Source organism: Elaeis guineensis, chromosome 8, assembly GCF_000442705.2.
Source record: "Elaeis guineensis isolate ETL-2024a chromosome 8, EG11, whole genome shotgun sequence".
Taxonomy (NCBI): Eukaryota; Viridiplantae; Streptophyta; class Magnoliopsida; order Arecales; family Arecaceae; genus Elaeis; species Elaeis guineensis.
The window spans coordinates 119,361,108-119,376,879 of NC_026000.2; the positions used below are offsets into that span (position 1 = coordinate 119,361,108).

At 35.8% G+C, this 15,772-nt stretch overlaps 1 protein-coding gene and 1 pseudogene across 3 annotated transcripts in view; one reads left to right on the forward strand and one right to left on the reverse strand.

Moving 5' to 3' along the window:
• LOC105049737 (histone-lysine N-methyltransferase, H3 lysine-9 specific SUVH4) overlaps positions 1 to 12,924 on the forward strand; it is a 52,307-nt gene extending 39,383 nt beyond the window's left edge. For 2 of the 3 annotated variants that reach the window (XM_010929479.4, XM_019852579.3), the window contains 2 exons: positions 1,187 to 1,405; positions 12,541 to 12,924. In XM_010929479.4, the coding sequence (XP_010927781.1) occupies positions 1,187 to 1,405; positions 12,541 to 12,654 (333 nt within the window). In that variant the 3' untranslated portion in view covers positions 12,655 to 12,924. The remainder of the gene's footprint in view (positions 1 to 1,186; positions 1,406 to 12,540) is intronic. The other variant, XM_073242449.1, reaches the window with a different exon arrangement.
• On the reverse strand, positions 3,937 to 8,529 carry LOC109506155 (geranylgeranyl pyrophosphate synthase, chloroplastic/chromoplastic-like; annotated as a pseudogene).
• Positions 12,925 to 15,772: the final 2,848 nt, after the last annotated feature.

A 15,772-nucleotide genomic window follows, 5' to 3' on the forward strand; every position in this document is an offset into this window, starting at 1 on the left:
AGGTATATAGTCAATTCGAAGCTTTAGTGGTTCTTGATTTGTTAGACTTACCTTATAGATAGATGGAACAAGTCTTGTTTATTGAGGTTTCAGAGTTTAGGGTCATGCATTGTATTGTTATCATACACTATTAGCTGAGCAATTCCCATACGTTCAGCCATCTACACTAATTTGAAGTTCTGGCCAAAATTCTGAAGCCAAAATTCAAGTTTTTTCTTTTTGGCTGAAAATAGGAAACTAGTTTTTTTTTTCCCTCTAAATTTCATCCAAAATTCCTAGCAGGCCAACTTTGTTAGGCACATGATCAATTCATGCTAATCTTTTTTATCATATTTTTACCCTTCCAACTCAAAAGAATTTTGTCAAGATTCAGCTAGTAGTTTTGTAAATATTTGAAAGCATTGTGATATTATGTGGTGGAGAAATATGCATGCATAGGATTGGCAATTCCAGCATTTAAAGATCATAGCATTTGGATTTTTATTTGTTATTCTCAATGAACAATGAAATGAATTATTACACTCTAGTCTAGAGCAATGTGATACATAATATATATGATGCATATGCATGTAGATGCATGCATGTCACTGGCACATATATCTATTGTTTTGATAAAGAAACCCACCAAAACAATATACTTTAAGGACCCAAATATTATGCTATATTTTAAGAGTTGTGAGTTTCTTTGCTTTCTTTACTTTTACATATTTATTTTTGTAATGCTTTTCAAATTTTTATTGGATTTTCTTACTATTTTGTGACTGGAATGATCAAAACTGCTGAACCGAAACTCATTATAGACATGTCTTAAAATGAATACAAGCTTTGAAAATCTAGCAGCAATAACATAATTGGTGATTTAGTTATCAGATTTTCCAGTAACCAGTCTTATGTGATGAATTGTTGCTTGATGTTATTTTAAATTGCAATAACTTCTGTAAGGTATGTTATCGTTTATATGTTCATGCAAATTTTGCATGGCCTGCATTTAATTTAGTTGCCAACAGATTCATATTCTTTATAGGGCTGCAAAGAGTTTTCATAAATGTTGTACCTTGTTAAGATCGCTTAATGATACATCTAAATGTTTCACTGCCTAGCTGTCATTCACTTCCATAACTGAATCTTTGTTGCGTCAAAAAGTTTTAGTGCATATTTCTGATCTTATTTTCTCGTTGGTTGATAGCGGCGGCCTGGAGATGTCTCTTTTCTTATCAACTTTGATGATAAAATGTCAGAAGTGCCAGAGTATTGTATTAATGCTGGTCCAAGTGGCAATGTTGCTAGGTTCATCAATCATAGCTGCCAACCAAATCTCTTTGTCCAATGTGTTCTGAGCTCACATCATGACATTAAAATTGCCAAAGTAATGTTGTTTGCAGCTGACACTATTCCTCCCTTGCAGGTACTGACACTGCCAGAATTTCAAATTTTCCATATAAGATGGTTTTTTCTCCGAGTCTTGATGTCTTGTTAACTTGGCTGGTTCTGATTTATATAATTGGTCTCTTTTGTGGTAGTGTCATTTACTGCACAGGAGAACATGATGATAATTTTGGAACAAGATCAAGTTGTGGAGTATATTAATCAATTTTAATTTATGAAAAGTTCTGCGGGTCTTGACATCTTGCAATATCAACATAAGCAACAATTATGGATAGTATATGTGCAGGATTCACAATGTCTTTTATAATGACTTTATCAAAAATTCACCCCATAAGGGTAGGGCTGGAAGTGGGCTCGAGCCGATCCGAGGCCCATTGGGTCGGACCGGCTTCGGTCTCGGTCCAAAACTATTCAGGCCGGGCTCGGGCCCAAAAAACTGTGCCCGATTTACTTTCGGACCGGGCTTGGGCAGACCTTTGGCCCGAGCCGAGCCCAAGCCCGAAGTTAGGCCCGAAGTCAGGCCCAACCCTTTCCCTCTCCTCCACTTAAGGTCAGGCCCGACTCAAAAAGGGCTGAAGGAGTTTTAACCCATTTCTTGTTCACCAAGGACCACCTTTGCTTGGACTCCGATATAATCAAATCAGAGTGGGAAGTCTTCCTCAGTCCCTTTCGATTGGAGGGAGCCGCTGTCGGGAAAAGATGACGGGCTGATTCCGGAGGTGGAGGCGACGGCGGACTTGGCTGTGGGAGAAGACGACTGCGGTGGGAGTGAGTCGGAAGCGTTGATGGTGGCGGAGCTCTCCGATCATCAGCTCCAGAGGTCCCAATCCCGGAGCGCTTTGCCCGGATCCTCCTGGAAAGGGTTCGGAAAGATGATCAATTTTAGATTGCTCACGATCCACGACAGATCCCACTGGATGGTGTCCCAGACGGGCTCCGTCAGCGTGTTGGGCGGTGACCCGAAGTCGTCGGCCGCGATGCCGTTGCAGGAGCTCTCGATGGAGGGAACACTCGGTGACACGACAGTGGCAGCCTTCTGGTAGGTGGCATTCTCTGATACTCCATTCCCCCCGCCGACCTCTCTCTCGTCCGCTCCTCCCTCTTCCTTGCCTCTGACCATCCCCTCCCCCGCTCATCCCCTCCCTCTGCAATAGGCTCGCCCAGGCCCGATTGGGTCCGGGCTTGATTTGGATTTGGATGCGGGCCAGTTTGATTGGGTTCGGGCCGGGCTCAGGCCGGTATTTTTTTAAAAAAATCGGGCCTAAGCCCAGCCCGAAGTTTGAAAAATTATTTTGGGCCGGGCTCGGGCAGGGGTAGAATCTAGCCCAGCCTGGCCCAGTTCCAGCCCTACATAAGGGGGTTTTTGTTTATGCAAGTCCATGCCTGCCATCAAGTTCAAGGACTTGCAAGTGAGATGAGGGCGCCCGCAGTTTAGAGGCCTCATGAAGAATAATAAAAGTCAATTTAGTATGCTGTTTGTTCAATATTATACGGCTTAATCTTTAGTATTCCCACATTTCATGAATTGATTAATAAATGTGTTTACATATGCTTTACATTGATTTACAATCTCCAAATTGTTCTAACATTGAACATGATGGTGAAGATTTTTAGTTTAATGAAGGCCTAAAGAGCCTTATTTGTACTTCAATTTGCTTGTACACCTAGCTTATGCTGCATGCACCTAGTGAGGTCTGCTTTTAGGTTTTTACTAGATGTTGGATCCTGGTTTATGTTTGGTGAGTCTTTTGTATAGTCTAGTGAACTCTCTCTCTCTCTCTCTCTCTATTAAAAGGCCATTGAACTAGTGGAATGTGTTCGACTACGTTGTCCTGCTATTATGAGCAATTGCCTAATTGCCATATGCATGCATGTATGCTTGTATGTGTATGTCTGTATCATGGACCTTATAGGGCCTACTTTGAGTTTTACTAGGGTTGTGATCAGATTTTGTGTTTGACAGGCCTTATGTGGCCCACTTTGTGCATGTTGGACCTGCATGCGTTGCTTAAACTTGGTCTTGTGGCCCAGCATGGGCCAAATAACTAGATGCTAATTTTACTGACATCAAAGTGCAAATCATGTTAACATCATTTATAGCTCAGAAAATGATTTGACAAAAAGTCATCGTGAATATTAGGACATAAATATAAAATATACATCAGGAGACAAAACACGGCTGGTTCCTACTTGTTAGATAGTAGTTAGGGGTGCCCCTGTACCTGCACCCCATTTTTAGATCCTTTTCAGCAGAGTCCATGTATTCCATTGACATGCACCAGTGCAAAATGCAAATGGTTTTACATATATAATTGTATTCTTAAGGTCTACTTTTACCAAGCCTAAAACCTGAAACTCATAAAATTTTGGAATTTGTAACTTTGTCTAAATTTACGTGACATCCATGTCATAATAGTAGGGGTGGCAATTGGGTTGAATCGGGTCGAATGTGAGTCAGGTTGGATATGGATTGGGTCAAAAATTCATCGATCCAAAGCTAACCTGCTTATTAAATGGGTCAAAAGTTCAGATCTAAAGCCAATCTGTTTGTTAAATAGGTAATCTGACATGATCTACATAACTCATTAAATAGGCCAACTTACATGGGTTAAACAAGTTAAGTAGGGTTTTAATGGAATAAATGGATCTAAATGGGTTAAATTGGTGAAGCAAATTGGGTTACATAGGATAGAAACATGTTAAGCAAGTTTTAAATAGGTTAAACATGTCTTAAATAGATTAAATGGGTTATGGTCCAACCTAATTATTAAATAAATCAAAATGGGTTAAATAGGTTGAAGGTCTAAACCTAAACTCATTTACTGGGGAAATTTAATTCACGGTCCCCTTTTTGATGCTGCTCTAATAAAGAATTCCTGTTGACTAAAACTCTAGCTCCCGATTCCTCCTTTTAGGCTTACCATAATAGGATGTCTTTTTGGCACCATTTTACTTTAGAAAATGCCCAACTTACCTTTTGAGTAGGCCGATGATGATGCCATGGCTCACGGGAAGCTCTTGACGGAGGTGATGACGACGTCGGTGTTGGTGAAGGACTGCGAGTTGCCGTTGAGGCATAAGTAGAAGCACATTTGCCAGATGTGGGGGCGGGCGATGCGGTCGGTGATGGCAAGGTAGATCATGAGGTAGCTGAAGAGGTTCATGCTGGTGCTGAGGCCGAGGATGACCCAGGGAGGGGTGACCTCATAGATAAGGTTGGAGATGATGTCAATGCTGGCGCCCAAGTCTTTGAAGAAGGCCAGGTGATGAGAGTCTGCTGGTTATAGCCTAGGGTGGTCTTGGTGTCGTTGGAGAAGATGTCGAAGATGTAGATGCCGCTGGAGGCTGCCATGATGAGGAATGATGCCAAGATGGTGAACCACTGGCCCCAGACCACTTGGACGTAGGGGTGTGCATTCGGTTTTTTAGATTTAAATCAAACTGAAGTTTTGAAAAACCAAACTTCCAAACTTGCATTTTCTAGAACCAAAAATCGAACCAAAATAGCTTAAAACCAAACAAACCAACCAAATCGAAATAATTTCGGTTCGATGGTTCGGTTTTGGGCTTCTTTATACTGGACTTTTGATTTTGATATAGTCTTATTAAATTTTTTAATAGTTTCATTATTTGGGCTGCAGAATTGTATTTGAGTTTAGTTTAGGTGGACCATGATTTAGAAGGGACGTGATAAGTGCGTCTGATTCAAAATTAGACAAAATAAATCATGAAAGATAGTGTTTTGTTTTTAAAAAATCCACATTAAGATTTTGTCACACATTCTTCTAAACATGAATATCATCCAAAAAAAATAACATCAATCTGACTCACCTAAACGAGGCCTCAAAGAAATAAAGAAAAAAGAAGTACAAAATCTATCCAAATATATTCTTAGAATATTAATATTTGAAAATGAACTACTCTAAACTCAAAGCAGGAACTTTCTTTCACAGAGCAAATGCACGGTGGATGGCGTGCAATCGGGAATTGGTCAAATACAAGGGGTAACGTAGCATGTTATCTATCATGGGATTTGGCATGGTCTAACTGGACCATCTGGTTCAAATAATATTTATCCCAAACATAAATATTAAATCAAAAGGGATCAGATAATTTTGATTTTCGATTAACCAAAATTATCAAATTAAATACCAAAGACTGAATTGATTAAAAAATTTTGGTTCGGTTTTAAACCAAAATCGAAATGTTCAGAAAAAAATCGAACCAAACATCGAAATGATTAATGGTTTGGTTCAATTTTCGGTTAACCGAACCATTTGCACACCCCTACTTGGATGGCGAGGATGGAGAGCTCAGCCACCTTCATCTCTATCGGCTATTTCACTCCGCACAAACAAAGAAAGTTACGGATGATTCAGTAGATGAAAAGAACTTATTTAGTGGGGGCTTAGCTATTGCTCTCACAGAGGGGTAGTTGAGTGTCAGTATAAAATGGTTTCGTGGACAGTGTGCGGGACTCATGTAATGGATTTTCTTGACTTGGATGTTCACTCGAGTGATAACTGAGAAAAGGCAGGTGAGCAATTAATGTTTTACCTTTTTTTTATTTTCTTTCCTAAGGACTAAAGTTTGAAGATCCGCTTTCTTAATTCACAGTGTGGGGAGTGATTTTGACGTCATGGTTATCTAATTAATGAGATTCTCCTTGGCAGTGCGATGCAGTTGATGTATCATGGCACGCAGTTGCTTTATCACTGCATGCAATTAAATTAACATGGCACATAGTTAATTTATCACTGCACATAGTTAAATAAACATGGTATATAGTTAATTTGCTATGGTACATAGTTTATATATATATATGGTACACAGTTAAATTGCAACTGCATAGTTAAATTAACATGTTACACAGTTAACTAAACACGACACAGTTAATTTACCATTGCCATAATTAAATAAACACAATACAGTTAATTTACCACTATACAGTTAAATTAATATGGTACACCGTTAAATTGCCACTGTACAAATTAAAATGATACACAGTTAATTTACCACTGCAAAGTTAAATTAATATGGTATATAATTAATGTACTATAATATACAGTTATATATACATAGTATACAGTTAAATTGCCACTGCACATGGTTAAATTAACATAATGCACAGTTAATTAAACATGGCACACAGTTAATTTACCATTACACAGTTAAATAAAAATGATACAGTTAATTTGCCACTGTGCAATTAAATTAACATGGTGTACAATTAATTTGCCACTGTATATAGTTAAATTAACACTGTACATAGTTAAATAATTATGGTACATAAATATATATATATATATATATTATATATATTGTATATATATATATATGGTACATAGTTAAATTATCACTACATAGTTAAATTAATATGGTACATAGTTAACTAAACATGATACACAGTTAATTTATCATTGTACACAGTTAAATAAATATAGTACACAGTTAATTTGCTATCATATATAGTTATATATACATAGTAAATAGTTAAATTAATATGGTACATAGTTAATTTGACATTATATATAGTTAAATTAATATTATACACAGTTAATTTGCTACTACATATAGTTAAATTAACATGGTATACAGTTAAATTAATATTGCACATAGTTAAATAAAAATTGTACGTAGTTAATTTGTTATTTTACACAGTTATATATATATATATATATATATGACATAGTGAAATTGTCACTACACAGTTAATATGCTATTGTATACAGTTATATATACATGGTATATAGTTAAATTAACATGGTACATAGTTAATTTGCCACGGCATATAATTAAATTAATATGGTATACAGTTAATTTGCCACTATATAGTTAAATTAATATAGTATATAGTTAAATTAATATTGCATATAGATAAATAAATATGGTAGGCAGTTAATTTACTATTTTACCCAGTTATATATATATGGTATAGTTAAATTACCAACATATATAGTTAAGCAAACATGGTATATAGTTAATTTGCTATTGTACATAATTACATATATGTAGTACACAATTAAATTAACATGGTATACAGTTAGTTTACCACTGCGCATAGTTAAATTAACATAATATATAGTTAATTTGCTATTGTATATAGTTAAATTAACATGGTACACAGTTAATTTGTCATTGCATTTTTTAGCAACTCCTCAGCGTACTCCCTTGACTTCTTCAGCCTCATGAGCTTCAGATATGTAGTCTTATTGCCAACCAGATCCTTTCCGGCTATCTTCTCCAACTTCTTCGATGACTGGGTTACATCGAGGATATCATCCATCACTTGGAACAGCAATCCAATACGCGTAGCATATCGCCACAGCAGCTTGATCTGGTCGTTGGAGCCCTCGCCGACAATCGCTCCTATGATTGCTGAGGCCTCTAGTAGGAAGGCGGTCATGTGGAGGTGGATGAATTTGAGCCGCTCGAGGCCAAAGGGCATTGCCATCCCTATGGACTCGATGTCCACTATCTGATCGGTGACCAACCCTTCGGGCCTAATGGAGTGGGAGAGCTCGACGATTGTGCAGATGATGCGGGCAGGCGGGATGGGGTTGTTGGCTGGGTAGGAGGTGAGGTCAGCGAGATGGTTGAAAGCGAGGGCAAGGAGGGCGTTGCCGGCAAGGATGGCAATGGGCTCGTTGAAAACGTGATGGTTGGATGGCTTGCTATGGCAGAGGTCATCGTCATCCATGCAGGGAAGGTCATCATGAATGAGGGACATGGTTTGGACCATCTCGACGGTGACAGTGGGGGACATGGCTTGGCGCTTGTGGTCGCCAACAAGCTCGCAGGTAGTGAGGCAGAGGATGGGGCAGATGTGCTTGCCGCCGACGAGTGAGTAGCGCATCGCCTTGTGGATGTGCTTAGGGTGGTCGAGGGGGACGGCAGCATCCAGGGCTTGGTTAACGGCATCGGCCTTCTAGAGCATGTACTCCTTGAAGTCAAACTCCACTGGCCTAGTGGCAGTGGTGGAGGTTGTGGAGGCGTGGAGTGGGCGGGCGAGGTGGCCATAGGTGGCGGCGGAGGGCGGAGAAGGGCGGGAGCTGGAAGGAAGGAGAGAGGGAGGAGTGGTTTGGGAGATGGGCCGAAGAGCCCACCATTGGTCTAACAGAGGAAATGAGATATGGAAGCCATTTTCTCATTTTGCTACTTTTTTCTCCTCCATTTGTTTTGAATTAAATTTCCGTATTTGATTTGGAGGTATTTTCTTCTCATGAGGGTTGAAGCTTAAACCCCCTATTAAAAATGGACCAAAAGTTATAGTTTTAGTCAAGAGGGCTTAAAAATTAGAACCCATTCTACTAATGGACCGGATGTTAAAAATCCCCATTTAATAAATAGGTCTATGTGTTGACCTCCGATTTATGTCAATCTTGAACCTATTTAAAGTGGGTCATTTGCGGGTTGGGTTGTGGGGTTGGATCATAAATTGTCATCTTAATATAATACTATTGATAAAATTTGTCGAGTCATTTCCAAGAGGTAATTCAACAAGTCTTTTTTTCCTAGAGGTAATTCAACAAGCCTTTTTTTTTTTTTGGTTTCAGTCAACAAGTCTTCAAGTAAGGGTCTGGAACCACAAGTATACGAAAACTGTTCCAGGAAAAGTTTAAAGGCCTGCTTGGATGCTGGTTCCTGTTATTTGGTTAGAACATCTCCAATGGTTGGTCTCATGCTAGAGGATATAAAGGACTTTTGGGAGGATTTAATTCTCCAGTACCTAGTGATCATAGGCAAGATATTTTGTTGGAATGTCTTTTGTTATCCCTAAAAATTCAGGGGTAACAGGTTTTGGTGTCACTCCATAATACTTCTTTCATGCCTTGCTACCTTTGTTCGAATTCTTCAGCATGATAGACCTTATTGTTGGATAAAATCATCCAAATAAATCCTAAGCGGCTTGGAGACCTTGACCATGGGGTTAAAACTTCCTCAATAGAGGTATTCAGAAGACTACATTTAGAGCTCTCCATGTTAATGGGTCCAAGTGCTTGTGAATCTTGCAAACCTATTGTGTTAGAGGATGCTCAAGACGTAAGTAAAGCTTTGGTGCCTGCTGGTGAGAGAGCTTTGATGATTTTTTTTTTCATGTTTCTATAATTTAATTTTGATGTTAAATTTGGTTATATGGTGTTCTAGGTTTAAGTTATGGCTGTTGGATGTTTTTTAATCATATGTGGAACGTATGTACTTATTTCTTGCTGTATCTTGGTATGGAATCTTAATTTTTCAAGATTTGCCAAATTGGCGTATCCATACTATGTTGTTTCAGTATCTATGTTTCCTAGGTGTGTATATATTGTGTTGTGATGTGCATGTGTGTGTGACTACATGTGATGCTATTTTAAACTATTTAAGCCTTTGTATGTGTTTTTGTCTATGTTGAATTATGCATTCTTTTGTGTTATTTGTATTCTCTAACTATGTCTAACATAATGATTTCATTAAATATAAATGTTTTGATGTGTATTAGCATGCATTTATATACACATTTACAGTGCAGTTTAGGTACATATTCACACATACGCGCGTGCGCACACACATATATATATATATGTATATGTATATGTGTGTGTGTGTAGAGTGTCAAGTGAGAGTGGCTTAATATGAGAGGTGAGAGGACATAATAATAATCTTTGGATCCACATCAATGGTTCAGATGAGCGCCGTGTGCGCTTGTGCGCGCATTAAAAGAATTAAAAAAAAGGAAGGAATGGATAAACCCTAGGGGTATTTGGACAGTTTGGACAACTGTATTCTCATCTGAACCGTTGATATGGATCTAAGGGTTATTATTACGTCCTCTCATCTCTCACATTAAGCCACTTCTCTCACTTGATATGCTTTCTATATATATATATATATGTATATATATGTGCTTATTTATTTATGTACTGCACTTTAATTTACCAAGGCATGTACCTTTTTTTGTGTCTTGCATCTACACTTCAAGAGATCTTGGTGCCTTGGTTTTCCTACAGCCTTATTTATTAGAGAGGTAATAGAGGCCTTCTTTATTAGACTTATGTCCAAATAAACTAAACTATCAGGTTCTCAGATTGCCCAAACAAGTGCCTGATATCAGTCCATGCAAACTCAGAGCACTTATAAGGAAGATCTATTGGATGATTTTAAGTTCTTCCACTATCACGTGAAGATTAGATTTTGACCCAAACTCATAGGATTAATCTACATCATATGTTCAAGCCCCTTGTTAGTTAAGCCTTAAAATTATTCTGATATGATTGTACAAATATCCAGCTTGATTGCAGATGCTATTGATTCATAGAAACCTTGAACTATCAACTTGTGGCAGCTTGCTTTATTATGGTATAGGTAACTTGGACTGCCCAGATGGTATGAAATGGAAGGTATCTGAATAACACCTTCAGATACAGTGGTTGATTTAGTAATTTGCTCAAGCTTAAAAAGAGTTGCAACGCTGTGAACTAAAAAGGGTGTTTGTGAATCTAGTCAAGAAAGGACAATCTAAATGACATTAAGGGTTTTTCACATGCATACCCTTATAAATATTGGAATTTATGTGAATATTCTCTCAAAATTGATATTTATATGTATATCCTCATAAATATTTATTTTGCATGTACGTACGTATGTACATACATACATACATAAATTACATACATACTTTACATACATACATACATACGTCTAAGGTGGTTGAGAAACTGAAATATCCTTAATGGATAGATATAAAAAAATATTTATTTATGTAAATAACAATTTTAGAGGTGTATTTATGCAATTTTGCATATTTGAAAGGGTATATGGTCAAAAAAATCTTTTTCGTGTGTATACCCTCATAAATATTAGAATTTGCATGAAAACCATCCCAAAATTGATATTTGTATATACCCACACAAAATACTATTTTTGCATGAATATTTCTAATATAAAGGTTTACTTGAAATTGTTATCCGCCGTTAATCTCTCTTTCTGATCACTTTCTTCCAAAGATTTTTTTTACATGTATACCTTCTTAAATATGTAAAACTATATGAATATTCTCCTGAAGTTGTTAGTTGCATGTATACCCTTGTAAAAATTTCTTTTTGCATATCTATCCATTAAGGATATTTCAGTCATTTCAATTTTAAATTGCTAATTTTTCTAATGACGTTAGAAGGCATGGGTATATATGCATAAAAAAAAAAGAAAAAAATGTTATATACACAAATCAAGTATTTTATGAGGGTATACATCAAAATATCCATTTTGCGAGGTTGTTTATGCAAATTCTAATATTTAGAAGGGTATGTATACAAAACCTTACATTAAGTTATATATATATATATCACTTTATGCATAGGTTAGGGGTCTCCAAAAGACAAGGTTTTTGATATGTAAGTAGTCTAGATGTAATAGATTATATCCAATGACTTGGACCATTGATGTGGGACTCTCATTATCTAATACAGACTTGATCGGATTTGATTGGAGATCAGCTCGACTATAGCCAGTAAGCCCATTAAACTCAATTATCTTGAAAAAGGATGAATGATAAATGTGATGATGAGTGCGGAACTTGGACCAATTAAAAGGAATGGAGATGTAGAGATGAAATAACAAAAATGTTGTGGAGAAACTTCAGCGGATATTTCTTACCATGCTCAATAATAAGAAACACATGGTTTACAATTACAGGATAATCTTTGACCATAACTTCGACAACCTTACCTATGATTACCATTTACTCCTACCAAGCATTGTGGAACATTCAAATGTAAATGTGTGCTAATATTCCCCCATATGTATATGTATGTGTACTATCAAGAATTACATATGTTCCATTAAAGTTTTAAACCAAACTGTGATTTTAGAATTATATTTTACAATGCTAAATGACAAGCATTTTAATTGCCACAGAAAGCCATCAACTTCAAGTGGAATAACTTTTGTGAATGTGCCATCGAAGTTGAATTGGAATTTCTGGGGTTCAAAATCATAGACAGTTATTTGCAATGTTGGACTTGTATTCATATTAATCACTATCATATACATACAATAACATGAATGATATGCAAATATGATGCTTCTTTTATTTTTAAGCATTTTGGTTAATTGTTTAAAGCTACAATTAGAAAAGTTGCTCCTTTTTCTTAAAAATTTCTGTTTCATGTACAGGAGCTCACATACGACTATGGCTATGGTTTAGATAGTGTAGTTGGACCAGATGGAAAAATTATTAAGATGCCATGCTATTGTGGAGCTGTAGACTGCAGGAAACGATTGTATTGAGTGATTGGAGATAATTTTTTGAACGTCTTATTCAGTTGATCCTATTCATTTTGGCTATCAACTTAAACTGGCAGCTGCATATCTTTTGCAAAGCTTTGACTTTTGGAGGATATGAATATCGAAAGTGTGTTTTCGGCAAATTGTGACTTGGGGATGATTATGCTTGGAAAAAATATTTTTGAGGTATACAAGACATGCTCAATATACTCATCCAAAGTGTAAATTTGATGACCATTTGTTGTATAATTACAGGTTAATCTTAATAGTTGACTTTTGTGTCACATATAAGTAGGTAAGTGTGGGTGTGTGTGTGTGTACATACATACGTACTATATATGTGTGTGTGTGTGTGTGAGTTGTTTGATCCAAAAATTGAGCTGATGGAGTAGTTTGATCCAAAACATACATACATACACACATACGTACATACGTGTGTGTGTGCGTGCACGTGTGTGCATGCGTGCGTGCGAGTAGTTTGATCCAAAACTTGAGCTGATGGAGTAGTTTGATCCAAAATTTGAGATAACAAGTGCAGACCAAAGATGGAGTAGTTTGATCCAAAACTATAGCTGATGGAGTAGTTTGATCCAAAACTTGAGATAACAAGTGCAGGTCAAAAAACAATTCATAATGTGCTGATGGAGTAGTTTGATCCAAATCTTGAGATAACAAGTGCAGGCCAAAACACAATTCATTAGTTAATGAAGTTGAAGGTACCAAATTTTGAGGATTCCGTATCAATTTATGCCTAGTTGCTTCATATTTAGTTCCTTGGATCCAAAAGTTGAGCTGATGGAGTAGTTTGATCCAAAACTTGAGATAACAGTTTGATCCAAAACTTGAGATAACAAGTGCAGGCCAAAAAACAATTCATAATGTGCTGATGGAGTAGTTTGATCCAAAACTTGAGATAACAAGTGCAGGCCAAAAAATAATTAATAAGTTAATAAGTTAATGAAGTTGAAGGTCCCAAATTTTGAGGATTCTGTATCAATTTATGCCTAGTTGCTTCATATTTAGTTCCTTGAAACCACATTTTCTAAATAAACAAAAATCAATCCGAACTGTTCTTATAATAGGTCTGCTACAAAATTAACATTTATTTTTCAAGTGCTTCATATGGTCAAGTGTGTCCTTCACAAATTTTATTTTGATCAAATGATTTATAGTAGCAAATACATCTCATAGTAACAAAATTGTATTGTCCTATGTTATATCAAGATCCAGTCTATTCATATTTCAACGACCAATCCTTTGTAACTCACAGCATTATTTTTTTTCTGTAATTCTGTGTATAAGGACTTAGAAAATATCGGAACCTCACCTACACAAGTAACTTTTTTTTTATTTTTTATTTTTTTTGGGTAAGGGTATTAACATAGATTTAAGAAGAAAAGATAGATACAGCATCTTGAGGTGACCTTGTACAGAAGTTGAGAAGACCAAAAATAGGCCACAAGAGCACAGGGGATGATAAGGTTTTGAGACGTAGAAATAAGTTGAAAGTATACAGTATGATGTAGTCATATAGATAATACATAAGCTGACAAAGTTCTATAAGAGGTTCCTGCCAAGGAAAACAGTGGATGAGATATGTAGCTATGGCATTTGACATCATAGTATATGAAGACAGGCCACCAAAACTTGAAGAGATGGAATAGGCATTTGAAGAACACACAAGTAACTTGTTTGATAAAGCTCCAAATTGTGGTTTCTTTTGATCCAACCTTTTTTTTCTCATTATCATTAGAAAATAGCAAGAAAATTTCAGGATAACCTATAGTTGATAATGGAACTTAAATAGATATATTTTTTTGCTTCCCACTCATGGAGTTCCATATCCTTGCTTTTCTATCAATTTCTAATTCTATTTTCCGATAATCTTATATTGGTGTGGACTGAAATTTCATCGTTGTCCAATTCTACATCTTTGCGATATTTGATTAATAACAATTCTATACTTTTCTTTTATTATAAAGATTCCTAGAGAATTTATTAAAGGAATGTTTTCAATAAAAGTGGTTTGTTCTTGTATATCTCAACTTGTTTTGCATATCTCAACTTGTTTTCTAGATTAGTCTCTTAGGTACATAAAATTTAAAAGAATATGTGAGTGATTCATAGTATCAAGGATGCTACTAATTTATTTGTGTAATACCCAAATAATTTCAGCACAATTTCTTGATCTTCAGTTTTTGGAAATTTGTGAAACTCTTCCATAAATTCTTGATTATAGATCTAAAAAATTGCTCAAATTGAATCAGAGTGAATCTAGATATTGTGGATAGTCCTTCATTACAATCTGGAGCATGCTAATCTTAAGTTTTTGTTTCTTGAAATAATCAATTTTTGACTCACCATTCATCAAACCAAACAAATCAATCTAGTAATGATGGAATATATTCTGTTTAGTCAATTACATATTGAAATTTTAGTCAATTCTATATGTGTAATGTATTTCATATGTTTGAATGGAATAGAGGAATGAAGAACATTTTCAATATAAATTTGAATTGTTTACCAAAAAAGAAAAAACAAATTTGAATTTGCAGCAAGCTCAAATGGAAATGGATTGATAAAAAGTACTTAAGAAAAAATTCAACTGCTTCCACTTACGGAGTGTTGTCTAGGTTATTAAAATTGATCCAAAGTTTACCTGTTATTACGATATTATTATGCTACTATAGAATATCTATTTTTTTTATGAATGAGATAAAGCCAGAATAATTTGGAGCCCCATTTCACCTACATTTGACAATTCTATCTTATAAAACTACAAAAGTATCGTTCTTTCACGATATTTCATGATCATATAAAAGTCTACCCTCCTTTTCTATCATTTATAAGCAAGTCTTCTAACACTCGGAAAAATTTAACAATATTATTATCTTATGTAGTGCCACTTTAAGTTGGTAAAATATTTAATAGCTCAAATTATATATGTATAATTGGTGTCTAAATTAGCAACCCTTATATAATCATCATATTGTTGTAGTGATCATTATCTATAGTATATATAAAAACAATAATATTGAATTTGAAGAATATTAATTCCACGATTTCCTTACAGTGCTCGAGCTTTCCATCCTTTAGATACTTGCCATTAGTTTTCAAATAA